The sequence below is a fragment of the Rhinatrema bivittatum genome, chromosome 4 (assembly GCF_901001135.1).
Source record: "Rhinatrema bivittatum chromosome 4, aRhiBiv1.1, whole genome shotgun sequence".
Lineage (NCBI taxonomy): Eukaryota > Metazoa > Chordata > Amphibia > Gymnophiona > Rhinatrematidae > Rhinatrema > Rhinatrema bivittatum.
Genome location: NC_042618.1, coordinates 243554570 through 243567728, shown reverse-complemented (window position 1 = coordinate 243567728; position 13159 = coordinate 243554570). Strand labels below are relative to the sequence as shown.

General features: G+C 41.3%; 1 protein-coding gene across 4 annotated transcripts in view; it reads left to right on the top strand.

The window, feature by feature from the left end:
• Positions 1 to 13159, top strand: part of LOC115090621 (potassium voltage-gated channel subfamily KQT member 1-like) — a 408883-nt gene that overhangs the window by 284895 nt on the left and 110829 nt on the right. For all 4 annotated transcript variants that reach the window (XM_029599979.1, XM_029599980.1, XM_029599981.1 and 1 more), the window contains exon 10: positions 3303 to 3431. In XM_029599979.1, the coding sequence (XP_029455839.1) occupies positions 3303 to 3431 (129 nt within the window). The remainder of the gene's footprint in view (positions 1 to 3302; positions 3432 to 13159) is intronic.

The window sequence follows — 13159 nt, the reverse complement described above, 5'->3', positions numbered from 1 at the left end:
CAACTCCACCTCGGCCCAAGGGTCCACCTCTGATGCAACAGATACCAAAATCTGTTCCTGGTTAGACACTCAGGAAGGTATGCAAACTATGAGGAGGGATGTAGCGAAGTTTGAGAAATGGTCTAAACTCAGAGTTTGGCAGCTAAGATTTAATGCTAAAAAAATAAGAGAGTCATGCATTTGGGCTTCAAAATCCAATATAGGGGTGAAATTCTAGGATATAAACTGGGTGGAATTAGTTCAGAGAGAAGATACTAAAGTGGTCAGTGGTCTTCATTCTAAAGCATATGGGAACAGACTTAAAGATCTAAATATACAATATATATACTCTAGAGAAAAAACGTGATGGGGAGATATGATAAGAGGCATTGAAATCTTCAAAGGTATGAATGCACAGGAGGCAGACCTCTTTCAATGGAAAGGAGGCTATGGAATGAGGAATCATGCTATGAGTAAAATAAGGAGATATTTCTTGATAGAAAGGGTGGTGGATGCATGGAACAGCTTTCGAGTGGAAATGATGAGACAAAAAGAGTATCTGAATTCAAGAAAGCATGGGGCAAGTATAGGGGAGCTCTGAGGGAGTGGTGGGAAATGTAGAGCTGAGTAGTTGATAAGGATTGGTAGACTAAATAGGCTATGTAGTCTTTTTCTGCTACCCTGTTTCAGTTTCTTTCAAGAAGTGGGGTTTAATATAACTCCAGCACCAGCCTCTGCTCTACTATCTGGTTCAGCTGCATGAAACTGCCCTCCCCTTCATTGAAGTTGCCATCCCATGCAAATGCACTGTTTGTGTATCTGGTCATGCCAGACTTGACAGCTTGTTGCAACCGTCCCTTCCCGATGGCTGCACTCCTCCTACCTCTCTCCTTTTGCTCCTCCTCTTGCTGTTAATGGACGTCTGGCTACCACAGCATCTGTTTGCCGTCCTTTCCGGCGTCCCCAGACCGGTTTGGGTGCTGCCTTCCGCCATGCTCCGTCTGTACCTTAGGGTGCACGCGCCGCATGGCCCTCGCTCTTATTTCCTACTTGGCGCGAACCTCAGGGGCATCCCCCTGTGATGACGTCACGCTGCCCGGATATTTAAAGCCTACACTGTTTGCTAGCCTTTGAGTTAGCAAGGGGAGTTCTACGGATGGGCTTCGCTCTCTGTACCCAGCTACTCTGCCTCCAATCTTCATTGGACTCTTAACGCTAACGAGGTACCCGCTCCTCGGGGGCCTCACTCCTTTTCAGGTCGCTATCAGTAAACCGGTACTCGCTCCTCGAGGGCCCATGTTCCCTGACTTGCTGCCTGCTCCTACCTTCTCTTCTGCCTGGAAGGATTCGCTATCTTCAACACCGGTGAGTACTACCATCTCCACCTCAGAGCTTTCCCTGGCACCAGGTACTCGCTCCTCGAGGGCCTGCCTCCGTTCCAGCCCTGGTGCCATCTCCTACGTGGAGCCGCTGTGTGAGTACATTTCCTACAAGCCTCTCAGCTCTCAGGGATCAGGTACTCACTCCTCGAGGGCCTGCTCTTCCTATCCTGGGGTTCTCCATACTGGGGCTTGATCATATTCCACTGTACTCATTATTCTCAGTTCTTTCCACTACAGCACTGCTACTGGAGGAGTCGCCATTCCAGCGCCTGAGGGATACTAACCCAGCCGGGCTACTTCTACTACTCACCACTGCCACCTCTGGTGGCTACACAACATTGTTTAAATAAAGATCAATCTCTGTGTTTGTGTGTCCTCTGCTGAGCCTGAGCTGTGGCCCCTCACGGGACTGCCCCTCCGTGGGCGTGGTCAGTTGCCACACCCAAACCTCACTAATTATAGCACAGCTTTGTTGGGCATTGCTCCTTTGCACTAGTTGGGAATTATAGCCAAGTCAGCCTGCAGCACATGTTAGGAAACTTGTCACCTCTCACCAGTATCTAAGAACATATGAAAGCCTTGCTGCCATTTCATGTTGTTTGACCTTGCCTCCCTGTTCTGGAAGTTTTAACACATCCATACCCTTGTTTTGTGCAAGCTGGCTATCTCTCCTCCCTTTTGTTACCCTCTTCTATTACAGATGGTTGAGCATATAAGTTAATGGAATACCCAGTGACTCCTCATCCTATTGTACTGTATATTTTATATTTACAAAATAAATGTATGTAAAACCTGAATATTACTATTGGTAGCAAAATTGACGATTCATGCTGAGGTCATTGCAGAAGGGATAGAAGGTAAAGTTTGTCTATTTGTGGATGATATGAAGATCTGCAACAAAGTGGACATGCCCGAAGGATTAGAGAAAAATAAAAAGTGACTTAAGAAAGCCACTGGCCAAGGATTTGGCAGCTTGGATTCAATGCCAAGAAATGCAGAGTCATGCATCTGGGGTGCGGTAATCCAAAGAGTTGCATGTAATGGGTGGTGAAAGGCTAATGTGCACAGATTGGGAGAGGGACCTTGGTTTGATAGTATCTGGTGATCAGTAGAACTAAGGGTCACAAAATGAAACTCCAGGGAGGATGATGTAGAACAACATCAGGCAATATTTCTTCATGGAATGGGTGGTGAATGCCTGGATTTCCCTTCCAGAGAAGGTGGTGAAGATGAAAACAGAGAGAGAATTCAAAGGGGCATGGGATAAACACTATGGATCCCTAAAGGCTAAAGTATGGGAATAAAGAAAAGAGTCAATGGGGGTAACTTGCTGGTGCGGCAGTTACTAACTTTAACAAATAAACCTTGATATTGTTGATACAACCCATCATTGCTCTCTGCTTCAACGGCAATAGGAAAAGGGAATTGGATTCAGACAGCACCCAAAGAGGGCCCCGACTTTTATGGTTTGGGGAACAAATAAGCATGGGTGTAACTTGCTGATGCAGCTTTTACTCCCTTAACCAATAAGCCTGATACTTTCGATGCAATTCAAACATTGCTCTCTGCTTCCACGACAAGGATGAAGTGAAATTGGATTCAAACAGCAACCAACAAGTACCCTGACTTTTACAGTCTGGGAAACTGATAAGCATGGAGATAATCTGCATGATATGGCAGACACTAGCATAAGCTTTCTGGGCAGACTAGATGGATCATTAGGTCATTTTTTGTCGTCATTTCTATGCTTCTATCAATGAGGAATAGATTTGTCAGTTACTATAATCAGATAACCATGAAGTATGGTTATTTGATATGTGCATTGAAGATTTAAAAAAAAAAAATAATAATAATAAAATAGCACTTTATGCTTTTCAGTTCTTTGCTTCCTTGAAAATAATTTCATAGGATTTATTTACCTTTTTTTTTTTTTTTTTACAGACTCTATGGCGGTGCTGTGCTGCAGAGAAATCATGCAACTCTACTGCAACGTGGAAAATCTATATAATGTCACCTGACCTGAATACAAAGAACCCACCAGCACTGTATAGTCCTAGTCTAAGGAAACAGGTTATCATAAATACTCTCTTCCTGTGGATTATATTCTGTAATCCCTTCTTGTTGTTATTGTTGAGGAATGCCAGATATGTCAATACAATGGATTCCAGCTAGATATAGCTCATACCCTTGATAGGAACTCATAATATTTATAACTCTTTTCATATTTTTTCTCAATTTAAGTAGTCGATACTGGCATAGAGGTTAGACTGATTTTTGAGAGAGAGAGACTGAAATTAGTGATATGGAAAAGACAAACAGAAGTACTTGAGACCAGATCGTTAGTCTAATGACTAAACTCTTTCAAAACTTATTCATGTGTTTAACTATTCTCTATTATCATATCATGGATGAGGTCTTTTCTATTTGATCACATTTTTTGTTTGATTTTTATGTTGAATGGTTTTTGACTGCTGTCCCTGTTGCTTATTTATGAATCAGATTAGTATGCCAGACTGAATGTGTTACGATTCCTCCCGTAGCTGTGCCACGGGAGGCCTTTCACCTTCTCTGGAGGCTGCTACGAAACCGGGGCCTCGCCTGACTAATCCTCTGGATTTTGCTCCACAGCCTGGGAGGCCTTCGGTGTCAGAAGGGCCTACCTGAGGCCTACTCCACTGCAGCCTGTATGCCTAGGTGTGGGCCACGCCCTTCTCCTAAGGGCTGGGCCCACGGCTCCTCTCCACTTTCACCCACTTTACAGTATTCAGGAATTATCCATTACCACAGAAAAATCAAAAGTCAAGGAAAAAGGGGTTTACAGTGGGCTCAGGTAAGATTAGGCCTGTGACCCACAGACACTCATTCTTCACAACTGTGCAGCTCACATGTCTACACCCCCACTCATACTCATTGTTTTCCTGTTGACTGAGTGCTGAAATGGTTATTTGTTATTAATCAGTTTTTGCTAGTCTGTCCACAGTTGGCTTTTGAAGAGAATACTGGCAAGCTGATGTCACTGCAGGAGTATATATACTGTGACGTCAGTTTGCTCCATCTCCATCTGCTGGTAGAGGGGCATAACCCACTGATCCTGAATTAATCTGTCTGGTTTAAGAAAAAGGAAATTATCAAGGAAGTAGTAATTTCACAATTGACTGCTTCGCACACACTTTGGATACTTCAATTGATTAAATTCCTTAAATACATATTCTAAATGCACTTATTGCATCTGAAAATGCAGCAAAATAGTTTATAGAAAAATAAATTAAAAGTAAAATTTATATTCAGGACAGAGGAGTAATCATTTACTACATTTACTTTTGAAATATTTTGAAATAGAAGTAGAAGAGGGAGAACACAACCTAAACGTTCCTTCTATTTTTATCAAGCAGTCACTGAGAAGGTATAAAGTACTTCTACATGTTATGGAGCAGTGAAATACATAGAACCCAAGCACCAATTTTTGAAAAAAATTACCTTTTTTGGTATAGATGCACTATAAAGATGTACATATTACCTCAGGAAATGACAGCAGAAAAAGACCATTCAGTCTGCCCAATTATTTTGTCCCCACTGCTAAGGATTTCTCCCAGCTGCCAGCCACAAAGTATGACCATCTATAAACCTTCTCCTTATTCAGAACAGTTTTTTTTTACTTCCTTTTTGTTCTCTTACATTTTGAGTTGAAGGGCACTTAGTTCCCTCCAACATCCCTACTTTCCCAAGCTTAAAGACAGGGCACTGTAATAATCTAAATAGTCAATAGCATTTAGCTGCCTTGGTCCCCTGCATAGTCTGCCAGACCTGCTCGGCTCGTTAAGCACCTTCAGTTTCACCAGGACTTCTAGTTAATTACTGAACTTGAAGCTTGCTAGACTTGGCTGCAAGGTATTTTTTTGAAGGGGGTGCGTAGGAAATTTTAGTATCATTTAGATAAAAAAGTACATGAAAAATTGCACATCATAAATAACATAATTCATAATTAAATCAGTGCAAGTTCTTAAAATGGTGAGCTAAGCCAAACAGAAAATAATAAAATTGAATTTCCTCTAGAAAGGCGATAGGGACCTGGCCCAAATCTAGGCTGACCCACAAACTCACAACAACCCCTTCCCCCCCCCCCCCAAAAAAAAACAAAAAACAAAAACTAATGCCATACCATCATATAAAAACATTCAAAATTCAATCCTGTTTATACTCTAGCAGGGAATCCAATGATACTGCTTCTAGGAGCAGATGTTGGCCTTTCAAAATGTCTGATAACTGGGATCAGAATAAGTTCCCAATCCCATTCATCCTCTTCAACCAGAAAACATACTGCTGCTTAAACTGCCTCTTCATACCTAATATACATAGACACTTAGACAGTAACTTTCAAACCCGCATGTGGGCGTCCATGTGCGCGCGGTTGCCGGCTCGTGCACATGGACGCAGTGATTTTATAATATGCGTGCGTCGACGTGTGCATGCTATAAAATCTGCTACCCACGCACACATGCGCATGCAATTTTAAAGAAGCGGACTGGGAGGGAACTTCCTAACCCGCCCTACCTAACCTGCCTCCCTGTTTTCCCCTACTAGCCCCGACCCCTAAAACCTCGCTGCCTACCCTAGTTTTTTTGTTTTAAAACTTGCTCTCAGGAGCAGCAGCAACTTGCGTGAGCCAGTTGGCTCCTGACATGCGCTTCAGTGGGACAGTGGTTAATGGCGCTGCCCTGGCCCCATCCAGGCCCCACCCAGACCCCCACCTCCGGCCCACCTCTTTTTTTCACAAATGCTTTCTTCTGCACGTAGGGGCAGGTACATGTGTGGCTGTGGCGTTTTAAAATCCCTGCAGCACACGCACGTCCCATCCACATGCATATCTGCCCGTTTCTGCGCACGTAGTTCTTTTAAAATTCGGTCTTTAAAGTGTGGCACAGAAAAATATCAAAGAGTCACATCGTTCTTACTTTCTGAGCCCTAAGTATTGTGGATCCAGATGAATATGCAAAGGAACCATATTCCATAATGCTGGTGCACCATGCAAAGACTGCATGGCAAGTGATTTTCAACTTAAACTGTGATAACAATGGGCCATGGAACAGTTAACAGCTCTTGCTGTGAGGCATATAATGCTCTTTGTGATAAGTAATGGACCAATAGCTCATGAAGGTAATGTGGTCTGTCTAGAATGAGGCACCTGAGTACAGCTTTCAACATTTTACATTTTATTCTCCACTTGTCTGGAAACCAATTCAGCTCCTTCAGAATAGGTATATTATTTCTGTTAGAGAGATTGAGAATATCTGGGGAAGGGTTTCCAGTCTGTCAAGTAATGTCATGCAGCCATGATCTCCTTTGGGTTATTAAGGATTTTTTACATGGGATTATGAATATTTCAGATTATAGGTTACCATTATTCGTCAGTTGTTGAAGAAGCAAACACTGGATCCTTCTAAAGTTAAGAACTATAGATTAGTAGAAAACTTGCCTTTTTTGGACTAGTTAATTGAAAGGAATTAGGGTAGTTGATCGAACTCCTGGGGGACAGACAGTTTCTTGACCCCTATCAATCTGGCTTTCGAGCTAGATTTGGTACAAAATCTTCTCTAGTGGACCTTTCAGATGATTTATTCCAGTCTCTTAACAGGGATTGTGATTTGGTTGTTGAACTTCTGGACTTGTCTGCATTCGATACAGTTGATCATACTGTTATACTATGCGCCAGAGCGCACATGTTATAAAATCGGGCGCTCGTGTGCGCGCGCGCGCACACAACCTTTTAGAATCTACCCCTATATGCTTGCTTGAATTCTATTTTGTCATAGCTCAGTATCAATAAATTAAAACTTAATGCAAATCGAATTAAAGTGTCATGGATCAAGAATCCATCTTTCTTTTTTTTCTTCCCCCAATATGATCTTTAGAAGGTATTTCTTTGCCTATTAGTCAATAAGCACATATTTGGGGTGAGAGGGGTAATTAAGATGCTGAACTGTCATTTAAAGCACATATTTCTTCTGTAATTCAGCCTTTATTCTATCAGCTTTGGATCTTTCACCATCTCTGTCCTTATTTTATTTTTATAAACAGATATGGCTACAATATTGCATGTTCTATAGTAACATCTAGATATGATAATTGCAATGTCCTTTAGGTTTGCCTATGAAACAAATGCAGAGGCTACAGTCGGCCCAGAACACTTCTGCACAGATTCTTTTAAATCTGTGCCTTCATGGTTACCCCAAGCACTAAAGGCTTTTCATTGACTCCAAATAAGTATTTGTTGTAAATTTAAAGTTTTGTCCTTGATTTATAAATCTGTGAATAACCTGGCCTGCAATATATTCTTGATCAGTTGATCTCTTATATGCCATCCTGATCACTTTGCTCCTCACAGTAGGCACTGCTATTGACTTCTGTTAGGCAAGTGAAAAATTCTCATACTCATAAGAGATCAATTTCTTGTGAAGCTCCATCTTTATGAAGTTATGTTCCAAATGAGATTAGGGCTTTGCTAAATTACTTGACCTTTAGAAAATATATTACTTGTTTATTTACCTCTGCTTTTTGAATGTTTATTTACTTTTAGAGTCTAGGGCCTTAAGGTTCTGGGGTTTTATGTTTATGCAGGATAACTTAAGTAAAATTGACATTACGTTTTACTTAACAATACATAATAGTTGTATTGGTTTAATTTGTAAAGATATAACTATGATCTAGATATTTGATATAATTGTCTTTATTTGCTCTGTTTTGATGTATGCTGTAATGTTTCTTAATTTATTGTATATTATGTTACATATGCATACTTTGGGCCTTTGGACTAAGGAGGAATATAAGTATGAATAATTAAATATAAATAAATTAAACAAATTTAAACTCTGGCTTTAGCCTCAGCCTGTAGCCTAGTAGCAGTATTCTATACAAACACTTCAATTTTAATTTAATATTTTTATTACACTTTTTGCAGCTGGTCAGCCACTCAAAGCAAATGATAGTGCACTGTATTAGGTCAGTGGTTAGGGTTACATTGCAAGGCTGCTTTAAATTGGATTGCAAGGATAGGCCAAGGTTAGGGGTTATATTACAGTGAAATTGATTATTATAAGGTAAGCTACATTACTATAGCATGGGTTATTTTTCCCTATATGCATCACCTTGCACTTATCCACATTAAATTTCATCTGACATTTGGATGCCCAATTTTCCAGTCTCACAAGGTCTTCCTGCAATTTATCACAATCTGCTTGTGATTTAACTACTCTGAACAATTTTGTATGATCAGCAAATTTGATTACCTCACTCGTCATATTTCTTTCCAGATCATAGATTATAATGATCCCTGATAAAGGGAATTGAAATAATCAAGTCTACTGGTCACAAGTACATGGGCTACTGTGACAAATAGGGTTGCAATTGCCTAATTAGTTATGCAGGCATCCAAATATTGTTCTCACTACAGTGGAAATCCATTTTTTTATTTTACTGCATTTGAACATTGTTTTGTTTGCTGAACATCTAGGAATCATGTATTCCCTGCTTACTTAGAAAATAACATGTAACAAATCTTGCATTTCAAACAAAAGACTGCCCTCAAAACACTTCATCCAATTTATGGACATTAGGCCATCTCAAGATGTTCATGTCATGCTCAAAATATTGCTGGGTATGGCTCCATAGTTTTGCTAGCATGAATTTAAGAAATTAAGAAACATAAGAAATTGCCATACTGGGTCAGACCAAGGGTACATCAAGCCCAGCATCCTGTATCCAACAGAGGCCAAACCAGGCCATAAGAACCTGGCAATTACCCAAACACTAAGGGGTACATTTTATAAAAAAGCGCGAGCGTGTATTTTTGTTCGCGCACCCGGCGCAAACAAAAGTACGCAGGATTTTATAAGATACGTGCGTAGCCGCGCGTATCTTATAAAATCCAGGGTCGGCGCGCACAAGGGGTTGCACATTTGTGCACCTTGTGCGCGCTGAGCCCTGCGCGCGCTGCCCGTTCCTTCTGAGGCCGCTCCAAAATCGGAGCATCCTCGGAGGGAACTTTCCTTCCGCCTCCCTTCCCCTACCTAACCCTCCCCCCCAGCCCTATCTACACCCCCCTACCTTTATTCTCAAAGTTACGCCTGCTTGGGCCGGCTGCCGGCGCGCCATGTTCCGGTCTGGGGGCTTTTCTGGAGGTCGCGGCCACGCCCCCTCGAACGCCCCTGGGCCGGAACCATGCCCGCAGCCACGCCCCAGAACGCCCCTGGATGACGCGCCGCCTCGACACGCCCCCCCAGGAAACGCCCGGGACTTACGCATGTCCTGGGGCTTGCCCGCGCCACCGAGCCTATGCTACTGTTGCTAGTAATAGCAGTGGCTATTTTCTAAGACAACTTAATAGCAGTAATGGACTTCTCCTCCAAGAACTTATCCAATCCTTTTTTAAACACAGCTACACTAACTGCACTAACCAAATTCCAGAGTTTAATTGTGCGTTGAGTGAAAAAGAACTTTCTCCGATTAGTTTTAAATGTGCCACATGCTAACTTCATGGAGTGCCCCCTAGTCTTTCTATTATCTGAAAGAGTAAATTACTGTTTCACATTAACCCGTTCTAGACCTCTCATGATTTTAAACACCTGTAGTATCCCCCCTCAGCCGTCTCTTCTCCAAGCTGAAAAGTCCTAACCTCTTTAGTTTTTCCTCAATCGGGAGCTGTTCCATTCCCTTTATCATTTTGGTCGCCCTTCTCTGTACCTACTCCATCACAACTATATCTTTTTTGAGATGAGGCAACCAGAATTGTACGCAGTATTCAAGGTGCGGTCTCACCATGGAGCGATACAGAGGCATTATGACATTTTCCGTTTTATTCACCATTCCCTTTTTAATAATTCCCAACATTCTGTTTGCTTTTTTGACTGCCGCAGCACACTGAACCGATGATTTCAATGTGTTATCCACTATGACGCCTAGATCTCTTTCTTGGGTGGTAGCTCCTAATATGGAACCCAAGATTGTGAAACTATAGCATGGGTTATTTTACCCTATATGCATCACCTTGTACTTACCCACATTAAATTTCATCTGCCATTTGGATGCCCAATTTTCCAGTTTCACAAGGTCTTCCTGCAATTTATCACAATCTGCTTGTGATTTAACTACTCTGAACAATTTTGTATCATCTGCAAATTTGATTACCTCACTCATCGTATTTCTTTCCAGATCATTTCTAAATATATTGAAAAGTACAGGTCCCAATACAGATCCCTGAGGCACTCCACTGCCCTCTTCCTTCTACTGAGAAAATTGTCCATTTAATCCTACTCTCTGTTTCCTGTCTTTTAGCCAATTTGTAGTCCACGAAAGGACATCGCCACCTATCCCATGACTTTTTACTTTTCCTAGAAGCCTCTCATGAGGAACTTTGTGAAACGCCTTCTGAGTTGATCCTTCCCAGAGAATGCAAAATGAAGCAGCACTGAACAATTTCAGATGTCTTTCCCCATGCTTTCTTTCCCAGACAGTATGATGGCAAATTATATCAGTTTCACATTACAAGTTAAAGGTTTGAACTTGTTTTGTTTTAGAAAAATATTTTTCATGTACTTAGTTCAGTGAATTATGTAAAGGTACACAGATGAAATCATATGCTTAAAGATTGTCTAAGCTGGAGTTATGTTTCTTTAAAATAAATACAGTGAAGTGCAGATCCATTTACACTGTGGAAACATAACTAAAACCTATTGAGAGCTTTCAGTTGATCTTTATGTCCCTATGGTCACCCTCTCAGGCTGAAGGAAAATGTATTTCACCACTTAAAGGGGAAAGTTTTTTTTTTTTTTCACTCAGTGGTAAAATTATTAATTTTGTAAGTGGAGATATTTATAACTGTAAAACTAAAAAAACAGTTACAAGTAAATTGGTTAATTTTTAAAGGAAATAGAGATTGATGTGCCTGATGATTGTACAAGAAATGTAGGAAGAAGTGTTGTATCAGGGGCTTAAGTTGCCTAACCCAAGTTTGATTTTAGAAGGAATGCTTTTCACGTTGCTATAGAATTGGCTAAAGATATATAGTGTGGATATTTCTTTCCTCCTTCTGGATTATTGTATAGAAATAAGCCATTAGGCAAATAGAAGTCTGAACTTCTTTTCTTTTACTCTTACCAACTGTTGAAATTTGAGACACTTTTGGTACATTTATTGATGGGGATATGCAGCTGCAAAAACTTTGTTTTGTGGCGTTTATTCATTTTTTAAGACACAATCATTCATTTGATTTCTTTTGGAGGAAAAATAATTTTTAATTTATTTGTTCATTTGTTTCCCATTAAAGTTAATGGTGGAAGCAATGCAGCCTATTTTAGGCTCCCAAATTGGGGTTTTTCTAATCATTTCTAATGAAACGTTTGGATAGACATTCTCAGAAGGGTGAAGGGTACTCCAGTGCACCAAGACCCTGTCAATGTGGCATAAAAAATAGCATGAACCTCGTAAGGAATTGTAATGGTGCAAGAAAATACTACCAGTGGCAGGTGTTCTCCAAGACACCATAAGAGGAGCAAAGCAGCAGCAAGAGTAGCCAGAACACACCAAGGCCACAACAACAGTGGCATGAACCTCCGAAGGTAGCATAAAAGGGGGAAAATAGCACCAAATGTGGCATGAGCAATTTAAGGCATCATGAAAGGGGAACAAAGCATCAAAACATAGCAGGAAAAAACCCAAGGCACCAATACAATGGAAAAGTAGCATGAAATGTTCAAAGCAGCCACTCCAAATGAAGGGCAAAGGCCACAGACCAAATTGGTACAAAATCTTAGATAAAGGGCCGGCACAAGTCATTAGCCGGACTAAGCAGTTGCTTAAGGCGCCGAAGTGGGCAGGGCGCTGTCGCTGGATGTGAGGGTGGTATTCTTTTTAACACGAAGGAGTCAGGCGGCAGGTTTGAAATTGTAGGACTCATGCGTTAGGATGCGTCTGGTCAGCAAGGTAAGGGAGTTCTAGTGGCGCAGGCACTGTGACTCGGGTGGGGGAGAATATGAAGGAATATGACATCATCATGACATCACCGCCTAGGGTGGCTGGACACCCTCGCACCAGCACTGCCTAGATAGGAAGAAACAGAGGAAATCCTTGGAGGAAGCCTGATGTAGTTTCCATATGGCATCATTCTGGAAGAGACTGGTGGTTCAAGCTTGGAGTTGGTCTTCCCCTTTGCTGTAGTATAATCTCAGCCCTGACAATATCATTTGCCTCCTCTGCCTCCTCACTGGAGCCTAAGGAAAGAAAAAGCAGAAAAAAATAAATCAAATATTAAGATACTACTGACTAGAGGCCCCAAATTCTCTTCAGCCACTAGTATCCTCTGATTCAGGGAATATAGAACATGACTCTTCTTCTAAAACTGTTTTTCAAACACTATCTCCATTACCTGAAAAGTAGTAATCATGGAAGAGAGCAGTGCTGAGTTGGGGTATTGCACTTCTGCTGCCCCTGCCTTTTGCTGTGGTATAATCCATCGAAGGCTAAAAACTGGATGAGACCAATAGTCAATAAGAACTATAAGGAAAGGGAATCTGAAAAAAAGGTAAAAAAGGGCATGAAACCATTAAAGTTGGCAAGAGCAAAAGTTGGTAAGTACCAGAAGGGAAGGGATTTTGGAAGAAATCTTGAAAATAGCCAGAACAGAGGAGAAACCACTCAAATGTACCAAGAGTGGATTCAAGCAGCAGTAGTGATTTAAAATCGCAAATGGTAGTTGCAGAACAACATAGCAAGAAGAGTGGCATCAAGGCCCCAAGATGTTCAGCCAG